At 36.8% G+C, this 12,805-nt stretch overlaps 1 protein-coding gene across 1 annotated transcript; it reads left to right on the plus strand.

Moving 5' to 3' along the window:
• Positions 1 to 7,583: 7,583 nt before the first annotated feature.
• On the plus strand, positions 7,584 to 8,137 carry LOC108472004 (uncharacterized). The gene is made up of 3 exons (XM_017773535.1): positions 7,584 to 7,667; positions 7,749 to 8,073; positions 8,118 to 8,137. Exons 1-3 carry the CDS (start codon positions 7,584 to 7,586, stop codon positions 8,135 to 8,137), a joined length of 429 nt encoding a protein of 142 aa, XP_017629024.1.
• The last annotated feature ends 4,668 nt before the right edge of the window (positions 8,138 to 12,805 follow it).

A 12,805-nucleotide genomic window follows, 5' to 3' on the forward strand; every position in this document is an offset into this window, starting at 1 on the left:
AAAGAAGAGATATAGAATTTACTATTGGTGATCGAGTGTTCTTAAAGGTTTCACCGTGGAAGAAAGTATTATGGTTTGGTAGAAAAGGGAAATTGAGTCCAAGATTTATTAGACCGTATAAAGTTATTGAAAGAATTGGCCCTATAGCTTATCGGTTGGCTTTACCTCCAGAACTGGAAAAGATTCATAATGTGTTCCATCTATCCATGTTGAGGCGATACAAATCAGATCCTTTACACGTGATTCCTCACAGTGAGATTGGATTGCAACCAGATATGACGTATTTAGAAGAACCGGTGAGAATTTTAGCTCGAGAGGTAAAGAAACTACGAAATAAACGAGTACCATTAGTTAAATTGTTGTGGCATCGTCACGGTTTAGAGAAGGCAACCTGGGAAACTGAGGAATCAATGAGATCATAATATCCGAACAGGTAACAAATTTCAAAGACGAAATTTCCTAAAGAGGGGAGATTTGTAACAACCTATTTTTTAGTGGTGACGAAAACAGTAAATTGAGATCACTAAATCTGACAAGTGAGTTTGAATATTTTTAAATTAGTGAATATTGTGAATTAAAAGAATTTATTAGGTAAATTGGGTTAAAACGAGGTATCGAGACCTCAATTTCATAAACTGAGCCATAAATATTTTTATAAATATTTACAGAGTGTTAGTGAATTAGTATTAAAGTTTCGTTAGAAAATTTTAACGTTTTGATAGTTAATTAATTAAAAATGACTAAATTGAAAAAGGTGCAAAACTTGCTAAAATGATTAAATAGCTCAAGTATTAAATGAAAGATGACTTAAAAGGAAAATTAGCCTAAAGTGAATGGCTGAAACGGTGAAGGCAGAAAAAAAAACAAAGAATTTGGGTGAAATAAGGGCAAAATTGGAAATTTTGCAAAATAAATAAATAAAACAAAGACTAAATTGAAAATTGAGATATTTCTTCATCGTTCTTCAGCTAAAAACAGCCATTAAAGAGTCTCTCTAAGCTGGTTTTTCATATTTTTGCTACAAGTAAGTTCAATTCTTGATTATTTCTTGTAATTTTTGTGATTTTGATACTTTTACAACTAAGTCCAACTACTGAATTCATTAGTTTTTGATTCTATAAGTGATATTGAAAGTTCCCATGGATAAGTGCTGGAAGTTTATGATGAACTAGTATGGATTTGATGTTCTAATTTTGTTATGTGATGATTTTATTAAGTGATTTCAATATAAATTGATTTTCAAAACCTTATTGTGAAAAAGTTAAGAATTAGGGTTTAGTGTTGAAATTTTGAACATTAAAGGCTGTGTAGTAGCCTAAAATGATTAGATAAAGTGTTTTTGAGAAAAATTAATTCAATTAATGGGTTAATTGATTAGGGACTAAATTGTAAAAATTATAAAATTTGGGGTAAAAGTGTAATTTTGAAAATTGAAGGGCATAAATTGTGAAGTGAATTAGAATTGAATTAAATGCTAATGAATGAAAATTTTATATTATAGACCAAGGGCTCAAAGAAAGTCGTGGACTTCAATTAACAAGCTTAATTCTTAACTTTAACCAAGATGGGTAAGTGTTACATGGTTTAATGTGATAGAAATTTAGTAAGTTATTGATATTGAGTAATTATTTTTAGTAAGTTATTGATACTTAATTTAGTAAGTTATTTAATGACCAAAATTAGAAGTGAATTATAATTATTTTTAAACATAGGAACTTACTAAGCTTCTATAAGCTTACTCTTGTGTGTTTAATATTCCTTGTAGATTAACGTGAGTCCGAAAGATCGGATCAGAATATTGGATCACGCTATCCAGATTTCTCCAGTAGATTTTTGTAATACAACCTGTATGGCATGTTTAGGATTAGTTTAGAAAATAGTGAAACTTGACATGTGGTTGTGAATGATACTTATGTTTATGTTTGTATGCATATACATAGTAGTAGTTTTAGTATTTAATGAATGGAGTTATTACAGTAAGTGTATGCAAGGGAGTTTTGTGATGGCTAAGTTTAAATCATGATTTTTGGCTTGTATTGGTTGCTTGGTTGAATTATATTGGTATATGAAAGAGTTGTGTGCAAGTTGATAGTAAAAAGGGTGAGAAAAGTGGCCTTAAAATGACCTATTTTAGTTCACACGGGCAGAGACAAGAGCGTGTGTCTCAGCCATATGTGACACACGGTTATGTACATGGGCGTGTAGTCTGGCCGTGTGTCCCCTGCATCTTAAAATTCAGAAATAGAATGCTCAGAATTGAGCACAGGGGCAAAGACACGAGTGTGTGTCTCAGCCGTGTGAGGTACACCGTCTAGCACACGGGCATGTGATTTTTTCGCGTGAAACCTACACTTAATTTTTAAAAAATAAATTGATCACACGGCCTAGCACACGAGCGTGTGGATTGGTCGTGTGACCCAAGTCAGGGAGTTACATGGGGTAAGACACGACCTGAAACATGGGCATGTCATGGAACCACACGGGTGTGCCCCTTTTCCACATGGGCGTGTGACCCCTATACCTAGGAAAAATTTTGAAATTTTTATAAAAAAATTTCTAAGTTCTCGATTTAGTCTCGACTTGCATCGAAAGCTTAAATTGGACCTCGAGGGTCCATTCAAGGGACAACATGTTTAGTTTTGGAAAATGAATAGTAAATGACATGAATTATCTATGATTATTCTGTGAACTCCGGTAATGCTTCGTACCCTTATTCTGGCGACGGATATGGGTTAAGGGTATTAAATTGCTTCTCTCTGATTTTTGTGAGCAATTTCCTCGATCTCACTATCATAAGCTAATAGTTCCAATAGGTTTCCTCTAGTTATAAACTAAAAGAACCTATTAGAATCAAACAAACAAAAAAATTAGAATATAAAAATTAAATTTAAATAAAAATATTAAAATGAAAATAAAAAATGGCTAAATTAATAGAAATAAATTTTTCCTAATATTTTAGTCCCCGGCAATTGTGCCAAAAACTTGGTGCGTCGTGAGCTAACTAAAAATCTGACTAAGGCAACCGCACCTAAGGCAACTGCACCTATCAAGTAATAGTAATTATGGTGAACACATATTGCATTGAAATTTGATTTAATGATTTTTGTTAATTGAAATAATAATTAGGTTCAAATGGAATGTCCCTAAAGTCAAGTGGTTTTAGAAAATGATATTTTAGAACCTCTTTTCTATAAATCAATAAAATATTTGCAGAGTATTATTAGGGTTATATTAAATTTTGGGTAATAACTTTTATTTTTTGATAGTTAATTAATTAAAAGGATTAAATTGTAAAAGCTGCAAAAGTTAGCTTCTAGTAAATATATGCATTAAATGATTATGTAAAACTAAATACGTCGATTCAAATGGTAAATACACCTTTTTGAATCTAAGTGGACGGTTTTGATGATAGGAAGCATGAAATTTAATTAAGTTTCTAAAGGGTAAAAATGTAAATTGATTAATTAATGAGAAATTAAACAAAACAAAGGTTAGAATAATCATCATCTTTCTTATTTGCATATCTTTCTCATTTGCACAACACAAAAACTGAAAAACCATGGTAGGCATTAGGAAGTTGTCGGCCATTGTAAAACTCACATGCATGGTATGTTTCTTTCATTGTTTTTCTTGATTTTTATGTTTTTAGGCTCGCATTAGCTTAATCTAGCTTACCTAGGGGTCAATTTGTTAAATTGTTAAATGTTTAGAATTTTACCATGAATGAATTTGTGATGTTCTTGAAAATTTATGATAGATTATTATGCTTGATTGTTAAATATAAGTATTTTGTTAAATGATTTTGATGGTTTTAATGTTTAGGGACTTATTTGTTAAAATAGTAAATTTCAATGTAAATATTGTGAAATAATGATAAAAATGGGATGATTATGAACACTATAAAAATTGGCTAGCATGATTTTTAATTAAAAGTGGTTAAATTGTAAGTTTCGGGTTTAGGGATTAAATTGCATAAAAGGTAAAACATTGGGGTAATTTTGAAAATACCCATTGATAAGAGTTATGAGTTGAATTATTTATTTTAAGCTATTTGAATGGTTTAATTTAATGAAAATTATTATTTAGATCAAGAAACGAACCAAACGGATCTAAACCAAGAAAAGTTAAAGTGTCAGATTAGTCAGCGACTTTATTTTTACAACTGAATTTATTGAGCTAAGTTCGTATAAGAATTAAATTATGGTGAAATATTTTGTATGTAATGCTAATAAATACTTATGTTACAAATAAATTAGATTAGTAATTGTATAATAATTTGGTCATATGGGTCAAAATAGGATGTTAATCAATTTGGATGATATAATGCTTTAGTTTGGATGGGATATTCCAAATGGTATTATGATGAAGGAAATGTATGTTTGAAAAGGGTATAATGAAATGCAAATTAAGGCTTTGGATATGTTAAAATGCCCCGTTTGAACCTCAAGAATTCTTAGGATAAAAATGACATGTCATTAGAGATTATATAGTTTCGGGTGCTGGTCCTAGGTGACCTACTAATGGCTGAGGTCCTGCATTTGTTACAGATTCTCCACAGCTCATATGAGCAGCATCGTGTAGCTATCACTCCGAACCATAGCTCGTGTGAGCAGGCCCACTTCACTGCCTGTGTGAGAATTACTGAAAAGGTTAAGTTACATGAAAAGACACACTTTGTGTAAGCATTCTCGAGTATTCGATGCTATTCTATTGGTTCAATGGGCAATTAAAGTTTAAAATGAAAAAGTATGTATATGAAATGAGTTATGTCATTGAGCTTATGAAATGGAAATTCTGATATGTATAAATGGATTGAAAAGGTACCTATTTGATTATGTGCTAGGTGATTTACATAATGAAATCCATTTCATGTTATATTTCATTATCTTGTATAGATGTGTTCTTAATTGTATCTACTAACGTTGTGAGGTGTTGTGGATACGAAGGAAAAGTATTTGTAACGCCCTAAAAATTTCTAAGTTTGTTTTGTTAAAATGGACACAAATGTGTATATGTTTTAGTGGTTAAGTGTTTTGGTGTGTGTGAGAGGTCTTGGGTTCAATTCCCACTTTTGGAAAAATTTTGTTATTTTAGATCTAAGCCTTACCTTTGTTGAGTGGGCTTATATAAAATTGTCTGTTAATCCACATTAGAATGAGCCTATTGGTTTGAGTGGTAAGGGAGTTAGTGTGTTAGAGCTCCTGTGTTCGAATCCTTGCACAAGCGTGGATGTTATTTTTGCTCAGTTGTTTGATTGAGTTTTAGTGCAGCTACAACTTTGAGGTAGTTGCAAGTTAGTGGATCAGTGGGAGAAAAATAGGGAATTTATGGGATATCTTTTATTTTTATTTTTTATTTTCTCTTCTTTTCAAATTTTTAATTATATTTCTCTCTCTTCTTAATTTCCAAAATTTGACGTTCTTTTCCTGTTAACTGGCAAAAATCTTTTACTTTCTTGTGTTTGAAATTTTGTCTTAATCCTGCCATTTAATTTTGGTTTTTCAATTCTCCGGTGTTTTTTTGCGATTTGGTAAGTGTAAGAGGTGATTTTCGTGTGGATTGGGGAAGTCGTTTCTTAAGTTTTTCGAATCGATTCTATTATTTCTTTTTGTTAGTTGACTTTGAGTTTTGGTAGTAGTGAATCGTGAATCAGATGCAAGCTTTAGAGGGCAGTTCTGTAGCCACCTAGGGGCGGTGGAGTGGCCAGGGGTGGTAATGGTATGGGTCGAGAACAGAGAGCACCGGGAAGAGGTGCTAATCAGACTGAGGTGAGGCAGTCTATACTGGTTTATGCTACTTGACACCGAGAGGATAGAGATGCTCCTGATGTGATTACAGGTACGTTCCTTATTTTTGATGTTCCATAAACTGCTCTGATAGACATAGGTTCTACACATTCCTATGTAGCTAGTATTGTTTCTGAAAACTTGGGAATTTTTATGGAGTTCACTTTTAATGAGATTACCGTACTGAGTCTGTTGAGGTAGTTTGTTCGAGTAAGTAGACTTTATAGGAATGTGTCGCTGGAAGTACAACAGATTACATTTCTGGCAAATTTGATGGAGCTACCGTTTGGGGAGTTCGACATAATTCTAGGTATGGATTGGTTGGTTAAGCACAGAGTTAGTCTGGATTTTGTGACTAACAGGGTTCTTATGAGGACCAAGGGTGATAAGGTGATAGTAGTGTTTGGTGAGTGTTGAGATTATCCGTCTAATATGATCTCCGCTCTTGTGGTTGAGAAATTGGTTTAGAAATGTGTGAGGCATATATAGCTTACGTCAATGTTTCAGTTTCTAGGGACTCTCCTGTAGGGGGTATTTGAACAGTAAGGGAATTTCTGGATGTTTTCTAAGGAGTTACCGAGTTTACCTCTGAATCAGAAAGTTAAGTTCAGCGTTGAGCTCCTACCGGGTACAACTTCGGTGTCCATCGCTCCATATTATATGGCGCCGAAAGAGCTTACAAAGCTTAAGGCTCAACTTCAAGAACTTTTGGATCGTGGTTTCATCCGTCCTAATTGTCTCTGTGGGGGGCACCAGTTCTGTTTGTTAAGAAAAAAGATGGTACCATAAGGATGTGCATTGACTACCAGCAGTTGAATAAACTAACAATGAAGAATAAATACCCACTTCCGAAAATTGACAATTTGTTTGATTAGTTCTGTAGGGCTTTAGTGTTTTCTAAAATGGATCTCCGATCTGGGTATCATCAACTTAGAGTAAAGGAAGTTGACATTCATACGACAACAATTAGGACTCGTTAAGGGCACCATGAGTTCCTAGTTATGCCTTTTGGCCTGGCGAATGCTCTAGCTGCATTTATGGATCTGATGAACCGAGTCTTTCAGCTGTATCTGGATCAGTTTGTCGTGGTCTTCATTGACGATTTTTTGGTTTACTCTAAGACCGAGGATGAGCATCTTAAAGTAGTGCTTTAGATACCCCGAGAGAAACAGCTCTTCGCTAAGTTGAACAAGTGTAAGTTCTGGTTGCGAGAGGTAACTTTTTTAGGGCACGTGGTTTCTGCTAAGGGGATCTGAGTTGATCCTAGAAAGATTGATGTTGTACTGGATTGGAAATAGCCTAAGAATGAATCTGAGATCCGCAGTTTTCTGGGTCTTGCGGGTTATTATTGTCGGTTTATCGAGGGGTTCTCTCTTATTGCAACTCTATTGACTAAGCTTCTACGCAAGGGTGTTCCTTTTGCCTAGGCTGATGCACAAAAATTGAGCTTCGAGAAGTTCAAGTCTGTTCTGACTCAAGCTCCTATTTTGATACAGCCTGAATCTGGTAAGAAGTTTGTAGTGTATAGTGATGCATGACACGTCGGTTTGGGATGTTGACTGATGCAAGATGGTAAGGGTGTAGTTTATATGTCCTGTCAACTTAAGCCACACGAGGGGAACTATCCAGTACATGATGTCGAGTTAGCTGCTGTGGTATTTGCGTTAAAGATTTGGAGGCATTATCTGTATAGTGAGAGATGTATCATCTACATCGATCACAAGAGCCTCAAGTACCTCCTTACTCAAAAGGAGTTGAACCTTAGGCAGCGTCGATGGATTAAGTTGCTTAAAGACTATGACTGCACCGATAGAATATCATTCTAGTAAGGCCAATGTGGTTGCCAATGCTCTCAGTTGTAGAGTGATGACTGAATTACGAGTGATATTCACTCGTCTTAATCTGTTCAATGATGGAGGCTTGTTAGCCGAGTTGCAAGTTTAGCCGACTTGGATTGATCAGATTCCGGATAAGCAGTTGAGGGATGAGTCTCTGGCTTTGCGGTTTCATCAGATAAAGAGTGGAAGTACTTCTGATTTTAGACTAAATAAGAATAAAGTTCTGTGTTTTCGAGGTCGGGTTTGTGTACCGAATGATTCTGATTTGAGACAGTCAATTCTGATGGAGGCTCGTAGTAGCCCTTATACTATGCATCCCAGTGGTAATAAAATGTATCACGATCTTCGTGAGTTGTATTGGTGCTCGGGTTTAAAGCGTGAGGTGGCGGATTTTGTTGTTCGTTGTTTGATGTGCCAACAGGTTAAGGCTGAGTACCAGTTGCCTTCAGGTTTGCTCCAACCTGTTAAGATTCCTTTATGGAAATATGAACAGGAGACGATAGACTTCGTTAGTGGGTTGCCCTTGACACCCACTAAGAAGGATTCTGTTTGGATCATCATGGATCGATTGACCATGTTCGCTCATTTTATTTTGATTTGAACGGACTACTCTCTGTTAAAGTTAGTGAAGCTTTACATTTCTAAGATTGTAAGACTGCATGGGGTCTCAGTTTCGATAATTTCTGATAGGGATCCTCGCTTCACTTCTCGATTCTAGAAGAAACCACATGAGGCTCTGGATTCGAGGTCGGACTTTAGTATTGCATTCCATCCTCAGACCGATGGTCAATCTGGGAGGGTGATTCAGATACTGGAGGATATGCTTCAGAGTTGTGTGATTGATTTCTGAGGTAGTTGGGAGGATTTTCTGCCATTAGCTGAGTTCGCCTACAATAATAGTTTCTAGTCTACCATCCAGATGGCACTTTACGAGGCTTTATATGGTCGTAAGTGTCGTACTCCGCTATGTTGGATTGAGTTGGGTGAGCAGTGAATTTTGGGTCCTGAGTTGGTTTTTGAGACCAAAAATAAGATTAGACTGATTCGGGATCATCTGAAGGCGGCTTCTAATAGATAGAAGTCCTATCGAGTACTCTAGGGGTGACTTTGTTTTTCTTAGGGTTTCTCCGTGGAAGAAAGTTTTAAGGTTCGATTATAAAGGCAAGTTGAACCCTACGTTCATTGGGCCGTATCATATTTTGAAGCGTGTGGAACCAGTCGCTTATTAGTTGAAGTTACCTCTAGAGTTGGACCATATTCATGATGTGTTTCACGTCTCGATGTTGAGGTGGTATCGGTCTAACCCATCTCACGTTGTCTCTGTTGAGGAGATCAAGGTTAGACCGGACTTGACTTTTGAGGAAAGGCTAATTCAATTTTTGGATCGTGATATTAAGGTTCTGATGAGGAAGCTCATTCTGTTGGTTAAGGTTCTGTGGCGGAACCATGGCACTGAAGAAGTCACGTGGAAAGCTATGGACTCGATGCGTCACCAATATCCTTATCTGTTCGGATCAGGTAAATTTCAAGGCCTAAAGTTTTTTTTAAAAGGGTAGAGTTGTAACGCCCTGAATATTTCTAAGTCTGTTTTGTTAAAATGGACACAAATATGTATCTGCTTCAATGGTTAAGTGTATTGGTGTGTATGAGAGGTCTTAGATTCAATTCCCACTTTTGGAAAAATTTTGTTATTTTAGATCCAAGCCTTACCCTTGTTGAGTGGGCTTATATAAAATTGTCTATTAATCTATATCAGAATGAGCATGCTGGTTCGAGTGGTAAGACAGTTAGTGTGTTAGAGGTCCTGTGTTCGAATCCTTGCTCAAGCTTGGATGTTATTTTTGCTCGGTTGTTTGATTAAGTTTTGGTGGAGCTAAAACTCTGTGGTAGTTGTGAGTTAATGGATTAGTGGGAGAAAAATAAGGGATTTATGGGATATTTTTTATTCTTTATTTTCTATTTTCTCTCCTTTTCAAATTTTTAATTATTTTTATCTCTCTTCCTAATTTCCAAAATTTGACGTTATTTTCCTTTTGACTAGCAAAAATATTTTGCTTTCTTGCGTTTGAAATTTTGTCGCAATCTTACCATTCAATTTTGGCTTTTCAGTTCTTCGGTGTTTTTGTGCGATTTGGCAAGTGTAAGGGGTGATTTTTGTGTGGATTGAGGAAGTCGTTTCTTAAGTTGTTCGAATCGATTCTATTCTTTCTTTCCATTAGTTGACTTTGAGTTTTGGCAGCAGTGAATTGTGAATAACGGGGATTTCCTCTTGAGGAATCGTAGTTAGAACCGTTCGAAATTTTGGGGTAAGTGATGAATGTTTTTTTTGAGCTGTTGTCGGTTTCATGGGTTCGGTTAATTGTGAATTAAGACTGATTTTGGAAGATTTCTTGTATCGATTTTAGGTGCTGGTTGGATCGGGAGTGATTTTGCATCAAAATGTACTAGATGTGTAGCAGAAACGCAAAAATTGGTTTTGATGAAGGCCAAAAAAGCTCTTTTTCGATGCCACATGGGTGTGTACCTGGCTATGCTGTTGGCCATGTATGAGACACTGCCGTGTGTCTGACGAAGGTGCTGCCTTACGCAAGAGACAGCCGTGTGGTGGTACATGACCACACGGGCTAAGTCGTATTGGGCGTGTAGGCCCACACAGGCATGCTACGCAGACGTGTTGGTTTTGGGCCAGGCCGTGTGGACCACACGGGCAAAGCCAATCTAGGTGTGTGGGCTACACGGACATGTGAGCCCATAATTCTAAAATTTTCCCTAGGGTCGTACTGTTCATTTTGATCGACTGTTGGTCTACCGTAGGGCTGGTAAGGGCTAACTAAACCCTAAATTATGTAATATGATATTCTAATAGTCTGCCTTGTATAGGATACTGATATGTACATCTGTTCTATTAAGTATATAAATGTGATTTGTATATGAGCATGTTATGCATAATGTTACTGTATCTTTTATTCTATATCTGTGACTGGGTGGGTTTTGTATAAGTGGAGGAAGTGATCTGTATGGTGACCTTTCACCTATATTCTAACAACTTGACTGCATATTATCTGTTATGTGTTGTACCGATACTATATGGTGTGTAAGGATGGGTGGATGTTTTTAACCCCACATGGTGTGATGGATGGTCGGAGTTGGTGTGTAGAGGATGAGGGTAGGATTCTATAATGCCCAAAAGAAATTTAGTGTTTGGCTTTTGTAAATTTTTGACGCAAATTTGTATCTGCTTCAGTGGTTAATTGTTCTAGTTGTGTGTGTGAGGTACTATGTTCAAGCCAGGACTTGGGCAAATTTTGGTAATTTTTATAAATAAAGCCTTAACCTGGCCTAAAGGGCTTAAGTTTAATAGTTGGTAAAAGGTTATCAGAATGGGCCCACTGGTTTATTGGTTAAGTGGAGTGTTGGTGTGTTAGAGGTCTTGTGTTTGATTCTCTACGATGGCAAGGAGTAGTATTTTTGCTTGAAGTTCGACCAGAGTTGTGTTGAACTAGGATTCTGAGTGGTGGATGTATAGTGGGAGTTGAGAGAGAAAATTAATGGATTGGGTTGCAGTGGATAACTGAGTAGTGGGTGGTTGTGATAATGTGGGTAGTGTGTTTGAGTAAATCAGTTTTCAAATTCTCTCCTCAGAAAAACTGACGATTCTTCTTCCTTATTATTTTTCTTTTCTTCCTCTGTTGTTTTCTCTTCCCCACTTGCTGCCGAAATTCCTTTGAAATTCCCTTGAGATTCCCCTCCCTTTTTGCTTTAATTTCTTTTCTTTTTCCTTTGTGACGTAAATCGCTAGGGGGTGTTAAGTAGTATATTGGTTGTTATCGTTCTTAGATGATTGCTTTCATTTTTCTGAGTCTAATTTTTTGGGTTTTGACAACAGCGTATCTTGTGAAGTAAGGCTCTCGTTGTATTGTTTCGTAAAGAATTGATTCGAAGTGTTGGGGTAAGTTTTAATCGCTTTATGGTTGAGTATTCTGGTTTTAGGTTCGATTATAGTTTAATTTTTAAATTATTAATTGAGTGGAAATTGGTCCAATATAGGTTCCGAAAGGCTCGGGGATCAGTTCAGCTTTAACCGAAACCAAGTGCGTTTTCGATTGCATAGGAAACAAGGGTACGGCGAAAGCCGAAAATTACACTATTGACGTCACACTGGCGTGTAGTCGCCCGTGTGGTAGGTCGTATAATGGACACGGGAGTATGATCGACGAGGCCAGGCTGTGTACGCAAGACACAGCGGTGTGATGGCCAGGTAGGTCGTGTGCGATACACGGGTTAGACTGATTTGGGCCATGTGGGCCACACGAGTGTATGGATCCACACAGGTAGTCCACACAGGCGTGAAGGAATTTACGCCAGGACGTGTGAGCCACACGGGCCGAGGCCAATCTAGGCATATGGGCCATACGGGCAAGCCACATGGGCGTATGGGCTCATTTTCTCTAAGTTGATTGCTAAGGTTGCATGGGTCGCCCAAGTCGAATTTGAACCTTCTGTAGGGTCGATAAGCATTGCTTAGACCCTTATCTGTGTGAAATTGACTATGTGAATTATGTACTGAACATGTTATGAATAGGTAAACTAAACGATATGTGTATCTGTTAGATTTGTGACAGCATGACATTCCATCATATGTTGCATTGCATTGGGGTGGGTGATTATATTTGGAGAAAGTGAACTGAAAGACTGTTAAGCCTAATATACTAGCAGTTCAGCTACAGATTGTTGTTTTGTGTAGCATTCGGTACCACCTAGAGTGTAGCTATGAGTGGATTGATTTAATCCCCACATAGAGTGTAGGGTTGGACGGAGATAGTGTGTAGAGGCTGGTTGGGTAGGACTTTGTTACTAAATACTGGATGACTGCCACTGATACTGTGATGGGCTAAGGCCCTACTGCATATTTTATTTTGTACGGAGATGGGATAAGGCCCAAACTATTACTGATACTGAAAAGGGCTTAGGCCTAGGACTGTTTTGACTGTGCACTGTAATGTGCTATTGTTTGTTTTTCTGTGGGATTACAGACTAAGTTTACGTAAACTCACCCTTTTGTTTAAATACACACAGGTAATCCCCAGATCTAGATGGATCGGTGCGGTGGAGAACTCGATGGTGACCACGGTTCTGGACTGTTATAAATTTAAATATGATTCTTGGTTTTATTTCTGTTTT

Source organism: Gossypium arboreum, chromosome 11 (genome assembly GCF_025698485.1).
Source record: "Gossypium arboreum isolate Shixiya-1 chromosome 11, ASM2569848v2, whole genome shotgun sequence".
Lineage (NCBI taxonomy): Eukaryota > Viridiplantae > Streptophyta > Magnoliopsida > Malvales > Malvaceae > Gossypium > Gossypium arboreum.